The sequence below is a fragment of the Cervus elaphus genome, chromosome 10 (assembly GCF_910594005.1).
Source record: "Cervus elaphus chromosome 10, mCerEla1.1, whole genome shotgun sequence".
Lineage (NCBI taxonomy): Eukaryota > Metazoa > Chordata > Mammalia > Artiodactyla > Cervidae > Cervus > Cervus elaphus.
This window is the reverse complement of record NC_057824.1, coordinates 33,122,554-33,136,535: the sequence shown is the minus strand read 5'-3', so window position 1 is coordinate 33,136,535 and position 13,982 is coordinate 33,122,554. Positions and strand designations below refer to the sequence as shown.

At 41.0% G+C, this 13,982-nt stretch overlaps 1 protein-coding gene across 1 annotated transcript in view; it reads left to right on the top strand.

Moving 5' to 3' along the window:
- The window catches only part of DNAH3 (dynein axonemal heavy chain 3), a 234,557-nt gene continuing 220,575 nt past the window's right edge, over positions 1-13,982 (top strand). The window contains exons 1-5 of the mRNA XM_043914480.1: positions 1-121; positions 5,967-6,071; positions 6,586-6,808; positions 11,477-11,549; positions 11,819-11,984. Of these exons, the coding sequence (XP_043770415.1) occupies positions 83-121; positions 5,967-6,071; positions 6,586-6,808; positions 11,477-11,549; positions 11,819-11,984 (606 nt within the window). The 5' untranslated portion in view covers positions 1-82. The remainder of the gene's footprint in view (positions 122-5,966; positions 6,072-6,585; positions 6,809-11,476; positions 11,550-11,818; positions 11,985-13,982) is intronic.

The following is a 13,982-nucleotide window of genomic DNA, read 5'->3' as shown; positions in this document are numbered from 1 at the left end:
AAGTGTGAATCTCAGAGCCACTGATAGAAGAGGAAGAAGCTGAGAGAGCTCGTTGTTCCTTTTTTTAATAGGTCCAGTTAGAATGGACAACATGAATGACACGGATTGCTCATCTCAGAAGGTAGGCGTGAATTTTAAAGTGTGTTTCTTTTTTTGTTCAGTTCAGTCGCTCAGTTGTGTCCAACTCTTTGCAACCCCATGGACTGCAGCACAACAGGCTTCCCTGTCCATCACTAACTGCTGGAGTTTACTCATACTCATGTCCATCGCATCGGTGATGCCATCTAACCACCTCAGCCTCTGTCATCCCCTTTTTCTTCTGCCTTCAATCTTTCCCAGCATCAGGGTCTTTTCAAATGAGTCAGCTCTTCACATCAGGTGGCCAAAGTATTGGAGTTTCAGCCTCAACATCAGTCCTTCCAATGAATATTCAGGACTAATTTCCTTGAAGATGGACTGGTTGGATCTCCTTGCAATCCAAAGGACTCTCAAGAGTCTTCTGCAACACCACAGTTCAAAAGCATCAATTATTTGGTGCTCAGCTTTCTTTATACCTGTAATATTTTCAGCATGTAGGGAATTTGAAAGTGGGCAGGAAGGAGGCATTTCAATCACAAACCAATAGCCGTGTTAGATCTCCTTGACCAAGCATGTGCATGCCTGCATGCTCCATCCCTTCACTCATGTCTGACTCTTTTCAACCCTATGGACTGTCCCCACCAGTCTCCTCTGTCCATGGGATTCTCTAAGCGAATATACTAGAATGCGTTGCCATGCCCGCCTCCGGGGATATTCCCAACCCGTGTCTCCTGCATCTCCTGCATTGCAGGCAGATTCTTTACCCACTGAGCTGCCTGGGATGCCCCTGACTAAGCATGTATATTAATTATATTTTGTTGTGTCCTTGAATTATGCTTTGTGATGCATTAGGCTTTTGGACATCTTTAGGTTTTGTTGAGAAAATTTCAGGAATAGACACCTCTCTTTCCCTTCCTTTCCAAGGCCATTAGATCGTATTTTCCATCCGACAGCTCCCAACACTGGATGTATGTAAGAATATACTGGGAGACTCTTGAAAATATGGAGACTTGGCCTCACTCCCAAAGATTCTGATTCAGAAGGTCTGAAGTAGAGCCCTGCAATCTGTATTTTTAGCTAAGATCCTAGTGATTCTGCTGTTCCAGGTCCTCAAGTGAGCATTTGGGAACTGTTTCCATGAAAGACTTACAAACATCATGTACAGTTAGAAATAAGGCACCTGAAAGGAACAGTTCTACCCAATCTACATGGCAGAATCTTGGTGGAAAAGCTAAGATCCATTAAGTTGCCATATATTGAGGTGTCCAGAGGAGCATTTTAAATCAAAATTTTGTAAAATTAAAGTGGATTTGTTGAGGGGAAAAAAGTAAATTTGTTGACAATTACTGAGCCTACCCCTGAAGTGAAAACACGCTGCTATTTACCAGAGAGAACACTTAAGCATTAATATTTTTAACAAATTGTTCTGGGTACCCAAGTAGGTCTTACAAATCTCCATCTCTTTCACCTTGAAGGGGCCACAGAGAGTTCTTTTTTTTTTTTTTTATTAATTTTTTTATTAGTTGGAGGCTAATTACTTCACAACATTTCAGTGGGTTTTGTCATACATTGACATGAATCAGCCATAGATTTACACTTATTCCCCATCCCGATCCCCCCTCCCATCTCCCTCTCCACCCGATTCCTCTGGGTCTTCCCAGTGCACCAGGCCCAAGCACTTGTCTCATGCATCCCACCTGGGCTGGTGATCTGTTTCACCATAGATAGTATACATGCTGTTCTCTTGAAACATCCCATCCTCACCTTCTCCCACAGAGTTCAAAAGTCTGTTCTGTATTTCTGTGTCTCTTTTTCTGTTTTGCATATAGGGTTATCGTTACCATCTTTCTAAATTCCATATATATGTGTTAGTATGCTGTAATGTTCTTTATCTTTCTGGCTTACTTCACTCTGTATAAGGGGCTCCAGTTTCATCCATCTCATTAGGACTGGTTCAAATGAATTCTTTTTGATGGCTGAGTAATATTCCATGGTGTATATGTACCACAGCTTCCTTATCCATTCGTCTGCTGATGGGCATCTAGGTTGCTTCCATGTCCTGGCTATTATAAACAGTGCTGCGATGAACATTGGGGTGCACGTGTCTCTTTCAGATCTGGTTTCCTCAGTGTGTATGCCCAGAAGTGGTATTGCTGGGTCATATGGCAGTTCTATTTCCAGTTTTTTAAGGAATCTCCACACTGTTTTCCATAGTGGCTGTACTAGTTTGCATTCCCACCAACAGTGTAAGAGGGTTCCCTTTTCTCCACAGCCTCTCCAGCATTTATTGCTTGTAGACTTTTGGATAGCAGCCATCCTGACTGGTGTGTAATGGTACCTCATTGTGGTTTTGATTTGCATTTCTCTAATAATGAGTGATGTTGAGCACCTTTTCATCACAGAGAGTTCTTAACCAAGTATGTTTAAGAAAACTCTTTTTGTTCTGTGAATTGACTTCTAGATCTGCTGGTCTTGTATGTGTCCCATGTGTGCCTGTTCCATGAACTGAGCTGTTTTCTGCTATCTGTTTTTACAGTTCTGTATGTATAAGTCTTAGTCTGTGCCTGTGAACCAGCTCAAAGTTTAATTTGTTTTTCAGAGGTTCTGCTTCTCTCCATTATGTTCTGCAAAATGCTCAAGGTTAGTTTGTTTTCTTGGAAAATGTTTTGCTTCCACTGCAGTATTCTTGTCTGGAGAATCCCATGGACAGAGGAGCCTCGTGGGCTACAGTCCATGGGGTCGAAAAGAGTCGGGCATGACTGAAAGCGACTTAGCACTAACACTAGCACTTCCTTTATTATCCCAAGAATGGCTTTTCTCCTTGTATGATGACTCAGCTGCCTCTGTGTCTATCTCTTGGCTGACCAACTCTCAATATAGAGGGGCATAAATGTGTCCGACTCAAATCCAAAAAGGAATCTATGGGCTTAAGTAACTGAGAAGTCCAAGCTGGGTCCTGGGGCCCAGATGATGTCACTAAGAGTCTTTCTCATTCTGGTGCTCTGCTTTATGATGGTTTTAGTCTAAGGAAGGCTTTTTTTTTCCCCACATAAAGCAAAGATGGTTGTTTAGACTACCTCTTTCCCAATGGCTCTAGCAAAAGTATCAGGAACAACTATGATCAGCCCACCTTGGGTCACATGTCTATCCCTGAACCAATCATAGCATCTGGAGGAGAGAGTATTCTGATTGGCCAGACCTGTATCACATACTCTGGCCTGGATACAGGTGCTTGGACACTGTACAAAGTGGACTGAAATTGGAGTAGAGCCAGTTATGTCCACTAGGGCTATATTCTGCCTGCTTTGCTAGTAAGAGTAACTTTCCAATATGTCTGAGGGCTGAAATCAGGTTTATCCTAACCATAAACAGAAGCATGAATGCCAAGACACCTCCTGAATAATATTAGTATTCTCCTCAACTGCAAAAGGTCAGGGCTTCTTGGTTTAACTACTCGTTCCCTCTCTTGTAACTTAAGATGTCCAAAATCTGTTTCTGTTCATTGTTTTTTAATGAAGACTTTTATTTGAAACAGATTTAAAAGCTAGGCCAAGGGAAATATTACCACTGACCATAAAACCCTCTTGCTTGCCAAGACAAAATGCAGGCAGCCCTGACTTATCAATCAGTATATGTTGTACATCTGAACTCCTGAAGGAAATCATGAACAACTTCATTTCCCGGAAAATACTATTGCAGATATCTACCTTGGATGACCAGATTCCGTTCAAGTTGATGCTGAATTTTTTCATTTTGTTCACCTCTTAAGTGCAGATCTTAATACTAACTTCAGTAGTGAAAGAGCAGGCTCTTGGATGTGGTTGGTTGATTCTTAGATCCTTGAAACTGAGGTCAAGAGCTGAGAGACAGACACAGTGATTTAAATAGACAAAGCAAGTTCTCTAAGCAGAAAACAATAGGGTCATCTTGTTTAAGGTGGAGCCTAAGCAGCATGATTCTGTTAGTGGGTCTAATGCACCACAATTTTTGAAACCACTGAATTAGGCCATTAGATCAGTGAACCTATTATATTTTTTAAAATTCCCAGGCTCAGTATGCATTTTTTTAAGAGTTTGCAAGTTTTCTTTTAATTTTAAAATCAACACATTCTCAAAATAATTGCCATTTCCAATGTGTTGGGATGCAAACTAGTGTGTTTTTAAAAGCACCTCTTCATGGCTAGTATGTCTTACCTTACCATATGGTCCCATCACTCCATGGCAAACAGAAGGGGAAAAAGTGAAATCAGTGACAGATTTTTTTTTCTTCTTGAGCTCCAAAATCACTGTGGATGATTGCTGCAGCCATGAAATTAGAAGACGCTTGCTTCTTGGAAGGAAAGCTATGACAAACCTAGACAGCGTATTAAAAAGCAAAGACATCACTTTGCTGACATAGGTCCATATAGGCAAAGCTCTGGTTTTTCTAGTAGTCATGGATGGATATGAGAATTGGACCATAAAGAAGGCTGAGCACAGAAGAAATGATGTTTTCAAATTGTGGTGCTGGAGAAGACTCTTGAGAGTCCCTTGGACAGCAAGGAGATCAAGCCAGTCAATCCTAAAGGAAATCAACTCAGAATATTCATTGAAAGGACTGATGCTGAAGCTGAAGCACCAATACTTTGGCCACCTGATGAGAAGAGCAGACTCATTGGAAAAGTCCCTGATGCTAGGAAAGATTGAAGGCAAAAGAAGAAGAGGATGGCAGAGGATAAGATGGTTGGATAACATCACTGATTCACAGGAACTTGGGTGAACTCCAGGGGATGGTGAGGGACAGGGAAACTTGGTGGCTGTAGTCCATGGGGTTGTAAAGAGTCAGACATAACTTAGTGACTGAACAACAGCAAGAATAACAAAATATCCTACCTATCCCCTATGAACCTTAGTTTCAGCTAGAACTGGATATAAAAAATCTCATACATGCCTGGCACATAATGTTTGGAATAATGGCAGATGTTATTGTTAATGTGATTATTTTATGAGGTTGAGTCATCAGTGAGGAGTTGGTTGGGGCATGGGGATGACAAACGTCTGACTCATTTACCCCCTACATGTCTACCTTCTGCCAGTTACCCTGCATGACTTAATTTGCTGACCCAAATAAATCTATCTAATAATGTCTCATCTTACACAAGAGTTCAGTCCACAGTCATTGCTTGAGGTGAAAAACCACAGAGCCAAAATTGCACTGGCGGCTCTCTTTAAACTACCTTTAAAGTACTGTATAGCAACATCTCTCAGTAAATCCAGCCCAGAGGTTTCCCTCCGCAGCCCCAGATGAATAGTTGTCTTGCTTTTAGGGGTTGGGTGTAGGAAAGAAACTCAGGGCACCTCTCAACACGGAAGCCAGCTCTGAGGTGAAGAAGCACTGGGAACTGAGCGTGGCCATGGGGGCCACAGGTTCACCTCTGTCTGAGGCTCACTCCCAAGAACACACTCCCTGATTGGAATGGTGGACTCAAACACCCACACTCTTTAAATATATTCTTTTCTTTTCACAGGAAGCACAGAGTTATTTATACCACTACATAAGCGAGTTTCTGTTTGGAATTTTGCCCATGTGAAATGCAAGAGTCAATTTTTTTTAAGTCAACCCCTTTAATTACAACCCAGGGTAGGGAAGCTGGGAGTGCCCTCAGATTTGGGTTCCTCCCAGGGGAAAAATACATGAATTTGCTCATAGAAGGGTAGCCATGAGGAGATGCTAGAGAAGAGACTTTAACTCTTAAGAATTGAAACCAATGGATAGTGGTGAGAAGGGTGTTTATGGCAGACATTTGTGCTTAAGTCCTTTTCTGAGGAACTTTTTACTCATTATGCACTGCAGAGGCTTGGAAATCTTTCCTAATTCCTGAAGAGTGGCTTTGTATTTGTTTCCCACAGATCCCCAAAAGTGACTCCATATATTACATGAGCCACTCCCAGATGCGGCCAGAGTTGCCCCCTCTGCCTGCTTCTGCTAACGAAGAACCATCTGAACTCTATCGGGTATGTTCACCTGGGTGCTGCTATTCTGCTGGTAACGGTTGGGGGTCAAATGGACTTGACAGGTAGGATTAGAGGCCTCAGTCATTTCTGCCACTGGAAGAGGCTATAGCACAGTGGGAAAAAGAGCTATGTAGTAGCACAAATCTAGCCTTCTCACTTACCTGCTGCATTATTTAAATGCTCTGAACTTCTGCATATTCAACTATAAAATGAGAACAATTATTTCTACCTGATAGCCATGTACATAACAGTAAAGACAATAGATGTAAATTACCTGATCACAAATTTACTGCATGTTGAAAATCAGCTTTTATCCTTGCCATCAGAAAGCATGCTCACGGTGGTCAGAGAGGTAAAATTGGTGTCCATTCCAAAAGTATTTGCACTCAGTGTGCAGAATATTAGGCATGTGGGATGCCATGAGTCTCAATGTGAGTGGAGCCTGGCCGAGAGGAGCCCAGGCTCCCTGCATGATGTCCCTCACATGACTCACTCTGCATTTCTCCCCTTGTAGACAGTCATGTCGCACAGCTTTTATCCCCCCTTGATGCAACGCACATCATGGACCCTGGCTGCACCCTTCAAAGAGCAGCAGCACCACTGTGGACCCAGTGATTCCATTGCCAACAACTACTCCTTGACAGCTCGGGACCTGAAGCTGAAGGACCTGCTGAAAGTCTACCAGCCCGTCACCATCAGTGTCCCCAGGGAAAAGATCGTTCAGGGGCTGCCATCAGGTATTTCCTGCAGTGTGTCATACCTACTTAGAATGGGGCTTTGGGAGATTTCTAATCCGGGTTCTAGTCCTGGCTCCACCTTTACTATAGATAACTTTGGGCAACCTCATGAAGCCTCAGTTTCCTCATCTATGAAATGAGAATGATTGTAATGGCTAGCATGATGTTTAACATATACCAAGCTTCTTGTTGACTGCTCCGTTCAGTTCAGTTCAGTTCAGTCGCTCAGTCATGTCTGACTCTTTGCAACCCCATGGACGGCAGCACACCAGGCCTCCCTGTCCATCACCAACTACCGGAGCTTGCTCAAACTCATGTCCATTGAGTTGATTATGCCATCTAACCTCCAACCATCTCATCCTCTGTCATCCCCTTCTTCTGCCTTCAATCTTTCCCAGTATCAGGGGCTTTTCAAATGAGTCAGCTCTTTGCATCAGGTGGCCAAAGTATTGGAGTTTCCGCTTCAGCATCAGTCCTTCCAATGAATATTCAGGACTGATCTCCTTTAGGATTGACTGGCTTGATCTCCTTGCAGTCCAAAGGACTCTCAAGAGTCTTCTCCAATACCACAGTTCAAAAGCATCAATTCTTCAGCACTCAGCTTTCTTTATAGTCCAACTCTCACATCCATAAATGACTACTGGAAAAGCCATAGCTTTGACTAGACAGACCTTTGTTGGCAAAGTAATGTCTCTGCTTTTTAATAATGCTGTCTAGGTTGGTTATAGCTTTTCTTTCAAGGAGCCAAGTGTCTTTTAATTTCATGGCTGCAGTCACCATCTGCAGTGATTTTTGAACCCAACAAAATAAAATCTGTTGCTGTTTCCATTGTTTCCCCATCTATTTGTTATGAAGTGATGGGACTGGATGCCATGATGTAGTTTTCTGAATGTTGAGTTTTAAGCCAACTTTTTTATTATTCTCCTCTTTCACTTTCATCAAGAGGCTCTTTAGTTCTTCTTCATTTTCTGCCATAAGGGTGGTGTCAACTGAGTATCTGAGGTTATTCTTACTTCTCCCAGCAATCTTGATTCCAGCTTGTGCTTCATCCAGCCCAGCATTTTGCATGATGTACTCTGCATATAAGTTAAATAAGCAGGGTGACAATATACAGCCTTGACGTACTCCTTTCCCGAATTGGAACCCGTCTGTTGTTCCATGTCCAGTTCTAACTGTTGCTTCTTGACCTACATACAGGTTTCTCAGGAGGCAGGTCAGGTGGTCTGGTATTCCCATCTCTTTGAGAATTTTCCACAGTTTATTGTGATCCACACAGTCAAAGTCTTTGACGTAGTCAATAAGGCAGAAGTAGATGTTTTTCTGGAACCCTCTTGCTTTTTCTATGATCCAACGGATGTTGGCAATTTGATCTCTGGTTCCTCTGACTTTTCTAAATGCAGCTTGTTGATTGCTGCATAACAAATTACTCCCAAACTCAATAGTTTAAAATAAGCTCCATTTGTTATCTGTCAAGATATGTTATATCTTGTTGACATATATGTTATATGTCAACAAATGTTATCCATTTGTTATTTGTCAAGAATCTGGGAATGGCTTAACTGGCTTAGAGTCTCTTACAAGTGTACAATCAACGTATCCAAGGGCACAGTCATCTAAAGGCAACCAAGGAAGGATCCTCTTCCAAGCTTACTCACCTCCCCCACTTCCTGTTGGCCGTAGACATCGGTTTCTTACTGAATGGGCCTATCCACCAGGCAACTCACATGACTTCTAGTTTCCCTTGGAGGAAATGCAATAGAAGAGAACCAGTAAGACAGAAACCACCATCTTTTGGGAGCTTAATTTTGAATGTGACATCCTATGGTTTTTGCCATTTTCTCTGTGTTAGAATCAAGTTGCTAAGTCCCACACTCAAGAGGACTATACAAGAGCACGATTATTACAGGAAGTGGGGATCCTTGGTGGCCATGTTGGTGGCCAAAAGTACCATAGTACTTTTTATGTATTAATTTGTTTAGTCCCACTGGGTACACATATGTCTGCTTAAGGATATCCATTAGTAGTTTTTGTTAGAGATATGTTGGAGATTTGCAATCTGCCTGCTGTCTCAAACTCATTTTCATGTTTTTCTTTATTCTTTCTGTGCTGTGTCTGGGTGAATTCCTCAAATTTATCTTCCAGCTCAGTAATTTGCTCTTCAACTCTGTTCAGTCTTGAGTTTATCCTGTATAATAAATGTTTTTTTTATTTTATTTTTATTTTTTTTGTTTTTTTTTAATTTTAATAACACTGTCTTTCATTTTCAGATTTCTTAATTGGTTCTACTTATGAGTGTTGCCAGTTTCTTATTCTATTCTCATGGACATAACATTTTCTGTATCACTTGGAGGATCTTAAACATTTATTTTGCAGCAATATTAGTGTTGCTGTATTATTTCCATTTTGTAAATATTTCCCTCAGTTGTTGAGTTTATTTGCTATCTTTCTTATATTGGTTTTTCTCATGTGTTATGGGATTTTAGCTTGCAGGCTTATGTTGAGAGCTTTTCCCCTTCTTGCTACATGAATTTCCCATTTGTTGTTTAATTCACACACAATAAAATGCACAGATCTTAGTGTTCAGTTCAGTGAGTTTTGTCAGTTGCTTATACCATATTTGTATTAGCCACCACCCACATAAGATTTAGGGCATTTCCATCACTAGAGGAAGTTCTCCTGTGCACCTTTCCCATCAGGTCCTTCCTTTCCCCAGTACCATGCTGCCCCGTTTCTTATTTCTGTCACCATAAGTTAGTTTTGGTTGTTCATGCTTATAAATGTACTCAGTGTATTCTTTTGACATACCTTTTAAAATCTTGCCTTTCTTCCTTATGCCTTCATCTGGCATCTTAGGACCCCAAATTAGTACCAGATCTTATTATTGATGGCTTAGAACTTCCATCCTAAGGTGCTGTTTTAGGGATGTTGTAGATCTGGTCCCTGAGGTTATGTTAGGCTTGGCCTAGTTATTACCAGCTTTTCTTTGCTATCTGCGGTCACTGTGTGAATTGAGGATACAGGTGCTTTATCTGCATGACAGTGTTGCTGGCTTTTCAGCCTGTCTTCATGGGTAGGGCAGCCAGGGCTTTATACTGTGAACCTAGCTTCAGTTCCCACAGTCATGGTGTGTTTTGGATTTCATTATTCCCTCAGGTGTCAATCACCTAATTATTTCTGCCTGCTTTGGTGCCAGAAGCCAAGTTTAAGATTTTTACTTCACACTGTGTTTGAGTTCACACAGAAGAGCATCTTTTTGAACAATGCATCGTCTTTTTAATTTTAAAGAATTTTTTCTGTTACTGTTATATATTTGCGGTTGTTGTTGTTCAGTTGCTAAGTCATGTTCTTCTCTTTGCAACCCTGAACTGTAGCGTACCAGGCTTCGCTGTCCTTCACTGTCTCCTAGAGTTTACTCAGAATCATGTCTGTTGAGTCAGTGATGCCATTCAACCTCTGCTGCCCCTTCCCCTCCTGCCTTCAACCTTTCCAAGCATCAGGGTATTTTCCAAGGAGTCAGCTCTTCACATCAGGTGGCCAGAGTATTGGAGCTTAGCTTCAGCATCAGCCCTTCCGGTTTATATTCAGGGCTGATTTCCTTTAGGACTGATATTTGGAGTAGATTGAGGAAATCAAAGTATGAACTCAGAATACATCTTGGTTAAGAGTCTTCAATCCTCTGGTTCTATAAAAATATCAATTTCCTATTAGTATGTATTCAACGTGTCTAAAATGACATGTTAATTTCCTACACTAGACTCTTAAGCAAGTATCCAGTTAAGGTTTAGTAATAGAATGATATATACATTTTGTATGTATATACATTTTTTATTTTAAAATATTTATTTGTTTATTTTTGCCTGTGTCAGGCCTCAGTTGTGGCATCAGGGATCTTTTGTTGTTGTGTGCAGGCTCTTTGTTGCTGGGTGTGGGCTTCTCTCTAGTTGTGGCATATAGGCCCTAGAGTGTGCAGGATCAGTAGTTACAGCACATGGGCTTAGTTGCCCCAAAACATGTGGGATCTTAGTTCCCCAAGCAAGGATCAAACCCGAATTCCTTACACTGGAAGTCAGATTCTCAACCACTAGGCCACCAGGGAAGTCCTCTTAGTAGAGTTTTATATTTTATTTACTAAATTTATTTATCACAAATGATACTTATTGCAATGCCTTCTATTTGTGGCAAATTACATCATTTTTTCTATTTGCAATAATTATATTTATTGAAAATGATACTGATTTTTCTATTTGTGATACTCATATAATATTTGCTTTAAAATAAATAGCTTAAGTTTAAAAGTCTGAATCTATTTAAAGAAAAATATTTAGCAATAATACACCACATGTTTAGAAAATAGAGCACATAGGATTGGGGGTGGTGAATTGAGGATATATTAATATTTGTCCAGGGTATGAGAAAACAGAAGGTATGCTCATCCCCATTTCACAATTGAGGAAGCTGAGGCTTGGAGTGATGGTCACTTCTTCAGGGTCACACAGGCAATTAGGGGTACAAGTGGGACCAGGGTCTGCATCACCTGCTTCATCCCACCACACCAAGTCCACCCCTCTTAGTGTTCTCTTGGACTGCCCTAAGACTTGCATTCCTGTGGGCAGAAGGTGGCCCAAGGTCACTGCCCATCACTGATATCTTTCGTCTCCACTGTTCTAGCAAATAAAAGCTCATCAGAGCCTAACAAGAAGAAAATGAAGTTCTCCCCCAAAGACAAAGAGGATCTCACTGGGTAAGGTGTTTCTATGGGCACAGGGGATTGCAGGACACTAGAATGAACTGAAGAAGGTATGGTCTCATGAGAGGCACACTCTGCTTCTTGACTTTAAAGCATTCCTGGATACCTAGTTACTTGTGTTTTTTCCCACCAGTACCTCTTAATCCAATTTATTAAGGCCCTAAATAAAAATAAATTAGCTAACTAAGCAAAACCAGTGCTTACAAACTTATGAAGAATGAAGTGTTCATGGAACCAGGCGCTAAGCTGTGTCTGCTTTTCAGGATGAAGTCAGCCTCAACCTCCTTACCTGTGAAGAAGGAGGTTGTGACATCTTTGACTTTCCCAGGAAGCAGACCAATGAGCCCAGAAGAACAGATTGATGTGATGTTACAGCAGGAGATGGAAATAGAAAGTAAAGAAACCAAACCATCCGAATCAGACTTGGAGGTACATTCTTATTGCCTCCTTTCTCTCAATTTGCTAATTGTTATTCTTGACGTATCAGTGATTCTAAACTGGAGAAAAGCGGTAGTCACCTGAGGAATGTTTTAAAAATACTGAAGTCCAAAGACAGGCAGGTTGATTTCCCTTCTTCTTTCTCAACATTGCTATGGCTATTCAAGGTGAAGTAAGTCAGAAAGAGAAACACCAATACAGTGTATTAACACATATATATGGAATTTAGATAGATGATAATGACGACCCTGTATGCAAAACAGCAAAAAAGACACAGATGTAAAGAACAGACTTTTGGACTATGTGGGAGAAGGCAAAGGTGGGACGATATGAGAGAATAGCACTGAAGCATGTATATTACCATATGTAAAATAGATGACCAGTGCAAGTTCAATGCATGAAGCAGGGCACTTGTGAAGCTGGTGCTCTGGGGCAACCCAGAGGGATGGGGTGGGGAGGGCTTTGGGAGGGGGTTTCAGGATGGGGGAACACAGGTACACCTGTGGCTGATTCATGTCAATGTATGGCAAAAACTGCCACAATATTGTAAAGTAATTAGCCTCCAATGAAATAAATTATTTTTAAAAATAAATAAATAAAGATACTGAAGTCCAGACCCCGTGCAGACTACTGAATAAAGGTCTGCATGCGTGAGTCTTCTGCTTTAGCAAGTCTTAGAAATCGGTGCCTTCAGGTCCTCTTAGAACATAGGTTGCAAAATGGCTGCCTAGAACATAGGCTGGGGTTGCCAGATTTTGAAAAACAAAACAAAAAACGTGGCACTCTGTTTAAATTTCAGATAAATGATGAATAATTTTTAGTATATTCCAGTGCATCCCGTATTTTATCCAGCAGCCTGACCATAAGTTAAACATGGCCTACAAATGTGTTTGGAAAAATGAAAGAAATCTCACATAAGCTGGATTTCTAACCTCTCTTGAAAAAATTAATACATTTGAAACTGAACAATAGCTACCTCCTTTAGATGAGAAATACATTCTCTGGTTTGTCAGTCTCCACAATTCCTTATTGTTTTATTATGTCCAGCCAACTTTCAGTTATTAACATTACCTGCTCGGTCCCAGATAGACTTTTGAGCCTCTAACCCCTAACCTGAAAGACCTGCAAAGCTGTAGAGCAAAGAGCTTTTGAATTTAGAGTGTATAGTAAAATGATTAACAATAAAAACTAATAGTGACTGAGAATATGCTATTAGCAAAATTCCATACTAAACCCTCTAGATGCTTGACCCCATTCAGGACCTGGGGATTTTGATTATTCCTGTTGTCAAGTTGTGGAAATTGGGGTGGGGACTGCTTAACCAACTTGCCCCAAGATAAACAGTCAGTAAGAGGCAAAACTAGAATTTAGACCAGTCTGACTGATACTAACATTCTGAACAACAACATTTCTCAAACTTGCCTGAAAATAAGAATCGCCTGGGCTTCTTGTTAACATATCCTAAATGCCCTAGGAGGGAGGGGCCTGTGAATCTGCATTTTAAAAGGAGCCTCTCTCCTCACCCCAGGCAGTTCTTATAATGAGAGAACTTTGGAAATTTGTCCTTTATTAAGTTTGGAGAGATGCAAGTCCAGCCTTTTCTGACCACAGACAATTGGCAAAGAAGGTCAAAGCTGATTTCAAACCCTTTCCTATACTTTGTGCTTCTCTTTTATCTGCAACTGTTCATTTCTAGAACCATTCAGCCATCTAGCAGCTTAGAGGCAAACCCTAAATAAACCAAACTTCCTAATGTCACCAGGTCACATTGGGCCTGTTCAGTTCATGTGTTTGTGTTGCTTTTCTAAACTCAAAAGTCCCATGGTTGAATTAGAGTAATTATCATAAGTCTCACTCAGACTTGGGGGTTTTCCCATAAGCCATAGGATCAAGTACTTTCTTCATATAGGGTCGTTGTTATAAAGGAGGGTGAATTTGAGTCCATTTGAGGAGCTTGTCATTCCTCATGAAAACTCACCAGATATGTTA